We start from the raw sequence: 5,957 nt of genomic DNA, 5'->3' as shown, positions 1-5,957 counted from the left end.
ACTCTCTCCCTTGAATACTCACAGGGGTCTGCCGAGGCCCGGCTTGTGCGGCACGGGGAGTGAGGGTTCTGGAGCCCGGCTTCAAGATGAGGAAAGTGGGGTCAGGACAGGTGAAAGGATGAGTTGTCCAAGTCACACAGCTAATTAAGTAGCAGAGCTGGGATCAGAACTCAGGTTTCCTGCCTCCCAAGATTGTTAAAATGAGTATGCGGAAACAACCCCCCAGTGACTCGTTGAAGCAAATCATGTGACAGCCAGTTGTGGTAAAATTAAATTCTGGAGTGGATTATCGAGGGGTCCTGGCTGGCTTGGACAGCTATATAAACACAGCCCTGGAGCAGACCGAAGAGTACGTGAACTGGCAGTTGAAGAATTACCGGGACGCGTTCATCTGTGGGAACAGTGTGTTGTACATAAGTACACAGAGGAGAAGGATGTGAAGACACCAAGAGAGCAATCGTTTTCATAGTTGGATATAGTTTTTATGAAATTCTTTTCCATTTTTTGTTTCTTTTGTGATGTAATTTGTCCTGTTTTGTAATAGTTGGTGAGTTTTTAACCGACATGTAAGATAAGTGTATATAACTGTGGATTTAATTGTAAAAAGTTCTTTAACATTTGAATTTCAGTCATTTTCTTTTACCTCTACGTCAGTGTACAGTACGCTAAAAGAATTTTAAAATGAAAAAAAAAATACTCATAGGAAGCATGCTTGTCCCATTGATATTTTTGTTTTTGTTTTTAGAGGTTTTTGCCTGAGGGCATGTGTGCTCACCAGAGAGAGAGAGAGAGAGATAGGGAGAGGAAAAGTGAGAAATCACCCTCCGGGGGGATTGTCATGTCATAATCTCTTCACCTCCATTCTCCCCCTGAGATCTTGAGCACACACACACACACACACACACACACACACACACACACATGCGTGGTGTGAGTTTCAAACCACGGGTCCAGTACTCGAACTGCAGTCAGCAATGTGGGAGTCCAGCGACATAACTGCTACACCATCTGCTAGCCCCTGTTTCGTTGTTTTAAAAATATATTCTGGACCCAATAGGTGGTATGGTTAAGGCACTAGACTCCCAAATGGCCCACCACTGTTAAGAGCCCCTACCCGGGGGTGTAATAAATGACACTGAGCAAGTGTGTGTGAGTGTCCAAAATCCTGAGAGAAGACGAAGGAGAAGGGATTGCAGCATGGCCATTCCCGCCGGGGCTGGTTTCTCACTTTCTCATTGTCTTTCTCTCTTGAGAGTACACATGCTTTATTCCAAAAACTGAAGGAAAAAAAGACACATTCCTTGGGGCCACCAATGGGGTAGTGATTAAGGTGCTGGTCTTCCACATGGTCAACCGTGGTTTGAGACCCAGACACAATGGCTTGAAAATCACACTGAAGGGGACCAGCAGTTGGCATAATGGCTATGTTGCTGGGCTCCCATGTAGTCAGTCGTGGTTGAGACCCGGACCCAGTGGCTTAAGCTCATGCCGGGCACGTGTACATGCGTGCCCAAGATCCCTAGAGGAGAGTGGAGGAGAAGGGATTGTAGTGTGACCATCCCCCCTGGGGGGTGACTTCTTGCTTTCTGTCTCTCTCTCTGCCTTCCTGGCGAACGCACCATAAAGAAAAAACCCTTAAAAAAAAAAAAAAAAAAAAAGAAAAGAAAAGAAAAGAAAAAAGAAAATCACACTGAGCATGCGTGCATGGGTGCCCCAAATCCCCGGAAGAGTTTGGGATTTGGGGCATGTACACATATTCACCTAGCATGCTTTTTAAGCTACTGGGGCCAAAACTCAAACCATGGTTTACTATGTGGGATCCAGCACCCTTAACCACTAAACTATAGGGCAGTTCTATATATGAATATTTAATAGACTAAATAGTTTTTCTAACGGGCCAGTCTTCCAGTTTTGAAGAAAATGACTTAATCACATCTCTCTCTCTCTCTCTCTTTTGAAAGGATTATTTTATTTAACTTTATTTACTTTTGCTTTGACTAGAGAGGTGGGGAGAGACAGAGAGAATGACAAAGCAAGCTGCCAGGTCCAAGACTGCGAGCCGTGGTCCAGCACCCTTAATCACTGCGCCACCTGCTGGCCCTAATCACATCTCTCTTTTTAGTTGAGTAGCTAGTGTTTTCAAAGAATTTTAAGAATATAATTTAAAAAAATATATTTTTGCCATAGGGTGCATGCACTTGCCAGAGAGAAAGAGAGGAAAAGTAAGAAATCATCCCCTTGGGAGGATGGCCATGCTGCAATCTCTTCTCCATTCTCCTCTTGGGATTTTGGGCCTGTCTACTCACATGTCTGGTGTCATTTTCAAGCTGCTGAGTCTAGAACTCAAACCACAGAGTCGGTCATGTGGGATCCAGCACCTTAACCACCATGCTATCTGCTGGCCTCTAGATCATGCTTTTTTTTTTTTTTTTAATTTAAAGTTTCTTGTTTTAAAATTTAACTTTATTTATTTTAACTTGACAAAGAGAGAGAGAGAATGAGAGTGTGAGCGTGAGAGAAAGCAAGAAAGCAAGGCACCATGGTCAGCCATGTGGGAATCCAGCACCCTTTACCACCACACCGGGTTGATCATGCTTTCTGTTTCACAATATTCCCACTGTGGCAGCTTCTTTTCTGAATGATGCCAGGTAATCCTTCCCAGGTGCAGCGTTTGCCTTGTTTGGAACAGACTCAGCGATTGCAGCGAGCCCAGTCTCCTTAGTTGCTCCTGCTGCTGCTACTTTTGGCCCTGGGGTTTGGGTTCCTTGCACCATTCCCAGGAAAACACATTAGTCACTCTCCTCTGAGTAGGGCTTGCAGTGCCAACCGTAACATCCTGTGATATATTTAGGTTTTGAACTCACATTGCACTTGTCCATTAACTACATGTCAACGAGAAAATAAATGGTCCTCCTTTGGTTGTTCACATGGGCAGAATGCCATGTGAACTTGAGTCGGTCTGTACTCTGATCCTTCATCAAATTACAAACACCAGCTCTCTGGATTCTTCTTTAATGGGGAAACCTGCAGTGAATTATTACCAGGGGCCAGAAGGTCTTTAAAATTATTGTCCTTGAACCTGAGAGCGAGAAGTGAAGAGCATTCTGCTCTGAGACAGTGAGTTGTACTTCAGACGGAGGAAAAACAGCTCGAGGTGCACGAGACATGATGCATCTGACAGGACAAAAAGTGGCCCAGAAAATGTGGTAAGTTGCAGGAATGAGATGGCAGTTATTTCTAAGGCTGGACCTGTGGGCAGGCCTCTGTAGTCAGGAACAGGGCAGGCCAGAGCAGAGCTGGGCTGAGCAGGAAGTCACGTTCCTGCCATCAGCAGACCAAACCAATGGGCAAGACCTGGGGTGGAGTGGAACGCCAGCTGCTAGAGGCAGAAGAGGGCCATGTCTGGGGCTGATTGAGGAGAGAGTGGAACTGGTGGATAAAGAGACTATGTGTTATGCTGGGAAAGTGATTGGTGATCAAGGGACCTAGATAAAAGGATAAGCTCTTCATGACCCTATCAGCTATTGTAGCCTGGAGAAACCTATGCAAAATTACTTAGCATTTTAAGATCATAAAGAGGGGGCCAACAGGTGGTGTAGTGGTTGTGATGCTGGACTTCCACATGGCCAACTATGGTTCAAGTCCCAGACCTGGCAGTTTGAAATATGCCAGAGTCCCAGGCCCAGTGGCTTAAAACTCACTCCAGGTGTGTGTGCATGTACATGTATGCCCAAAATTCTGAGAGGAGAATGGAGGAAAAAGGATTGCAGTGTGTCCATCCCCCTTGGGTGTGACTTCTCACATTTTCTCTCTCTCTGTATCACTGGTAAGTGCACGTGCCCTATAGCAAAAATCTCTCTAAAAAACAAAAAAGATTGGGGGCTGGCAGGTGTCATGGTGGTTGAGGCACTGGACTCCCACATGGCTGATCATGGTTCAAGTCCCAAACCTGGTGGTTTACTTTCCCACTCGCCCACCCCAGTCAAATTAAACATTAATAATAATAATGAATAAAATTAAAAAAAAAAAGATTGGGACCAGCAGATGGCATAATGGTTATGTTGCTGGACTCCCATGTAATCAACTATGGTTTGAGTCCTGGACCTAGCGGCTTAAAACTCATGCCAGGTATATGTACATAACATGCTCAAAATCTTGAGAGGGTAATAGAGGAGAAAGGATTGTGGTTTGGCCATCCTTCTTGGGAGGATGGGGTGGTGTGATTTCCTGCTTTCTTTTTTTTTTTTTTAATTTTAATTTTTTTTTTTTGGAGAGTTTTTTTTTGCTATAGGACGCGTGCGCTCACCAGACAGACAGAGACAGAGAGATAGAAAGCGAGAAATCACCCCCCAGGGGGGATGGCCACACTGCAATCCCTTCTCCTCCATTCTCCTCTCGGGATCTTGGGCACGCACGCACACGTGCCCAGCGTGAGTTTAAGCCACCGGGTCCGGGACGCAAACCGCGGTCGCCTACGTGGGAGTCCAGCGACATAGCCATTACGCTAACTGCTGGTCCCGATTTCCTGCTTTCTTATCTTTCTGTCCCTCTCTGACTTTCTGGTAAGTGCATGTGACCAATAACAAAAATCTCTCTCTTGAGGTAAAAATGAAAGTTCATGGAGCCAGCAAATGGTGTGATGGTTACATCACTGGACTCACACATGGTTGACTGTGGTTTGAATCCCAGACCCGGTGACTTGAAACTCATGCAGGGGGCATGTGCGTGCATGCCCAAAATCCTGAAAGGAGAATGTAGGGGAAGGGATTGTAGTGTGACCATTGCCCTGGTGATTTCTTGCTTTCTGTCTCTATCTCTCTGGTGAGCACTTAGGCCCTATAGCAAAAATCTCTCTCTTAAAAAAAAACAAAGAAAAATCAAGAAGGAAAGGGCTAGGACTGCTAACAATACTGCAAGCCATATGTATAAGTGAATCTGTCTGAACAAGGGCAAAAAATGAGGATGTGAAGAAGCAGGACATGCTGGTGTATGCCTGTTATCCTACTACTTGGGGAGTGAAGGCAGGAAGAATGTATTGAGGTCAGGGACCGGCATGTGGTCTGGTGGTTGAAGGTGCTGGACTCCCACCTGGCCGACAACAGTTTAAGTCTCAGACCTGGTGACTTGCTCACTTTCTCTCACGTCAAATGAAGATAAATATATAAATAAAGTGAAATAAAATAATTTATTTATTTATATATTTATTTTCAATTTGGTCAGAGAGAGACAGAGTGAGAGAGAAAGAGAGAGAAAGTGAGAAAGTAAGTCACCAGGTCTGGGACTTGAACTGTGGTTGGTCATGTGGGAATACCTTTAATCATCACACCACCTGCTGGCCCCAATAAAATAATTTACAGGAAAATAAAAAGAATGTGTTGAGGCTGGCCTGAGTGACATAGTGAGACTCTGTCTCTAAATATATTTTTAAAAGGGAACCAGCAGTTAGCATAATGGCTATGTCGCTGGACTCCCATGTAGTTGATTGCGGTTCGTGTCCTGGACCCGGTGGCTTAAAACTCACGCCGGGCACATGTGTGTGCGTGCCCAAGATCCCGAGAGGAGAATGGAGGAGAAGGGATTGCAGTGTGACCATCCCCTCTGGGGGGGGGGATATCTTGATTTCTGTCTCTATGTCTCTCTCTCTCTGTCTGGTGAGTGCACGCATCCTATAGCAAAAACCTCTCAAAAAAAAAATATAGATGGCATAATGGTTATGTTGCTAGACTCCCATGTAGTCACCTGTAGTACGAGTGAGTTCCGGACCCAGCAACCTAAAACTCACACCAGGTGCATGGGCATGCCTGCCAAAGATTCCAAGAAGAGAATGGAGAAGGGATTGTGGTGTGGCCATCCTCCTTGGGGGAGCAATTTCTTGCTTTCTGCCTCTTTATCTCTCTGGTGAGTGCACTACTCTATAGCAAAAATCTTTGTTTAAAAAAAAAAAAATGGAGGGGCTA

At 45.1% G+C, this 5,957-nt stretch overlaps 1 protein-coding gene and 1 pseudogene across 1 annotated transcript in view; both read left to right on the top strand.

Annotated features, from left to right (window-relative positions):
• Positions 1–200: 200 nt before the first annotated feature.
• On the top strand, positions 201–440 carry LOC102488671 (U6 snRNA-associated Sm-like protein LSm6 pseudogene; annotated as a pseudogene).
• Positions 441–3,150: 2,710 nt separating this feature from the next.
• Positions 3,151–5,957, top strand: part of HSPA4 (heat shock protein family A (Hsp70) member 4) — a 74,495-nt gene continuing 71,688 nt past the window's right edge. Inside the window, exon 1 of the mRNA XM_006166863.1 lies at positions 3,151–3,206. Coding sequence (XP_006166925.1) covers positions 3,166–3,206 — 41 coding nt within the window. The 5' untranslated portion in view covers positions 3,151–3,165. The remainder of the gene's footprint in view (positions 3,207–5,957) is intronic.

Source organism: Tupaia chinensis, unplaced genomic scaffold, assembly GCF_000334495.1.
Source record: "Tupaia chinensis unplaced genomic scaffold, TupChi_1.0 Scaffold144346_1, whole genome shotgun sequence".
Taxonomy (NCBI): Eukaryota; Metazoa; Chordata; class Mammalia; order Scandentia; family Tupaiidae; genus Tupaia; species Tupaia belangeri.
The sequence above is the reverse complement of the archived record's forward strand: the minus strand, read 5'-3'. Positions and strand labels throughout refer to the sequence as shown.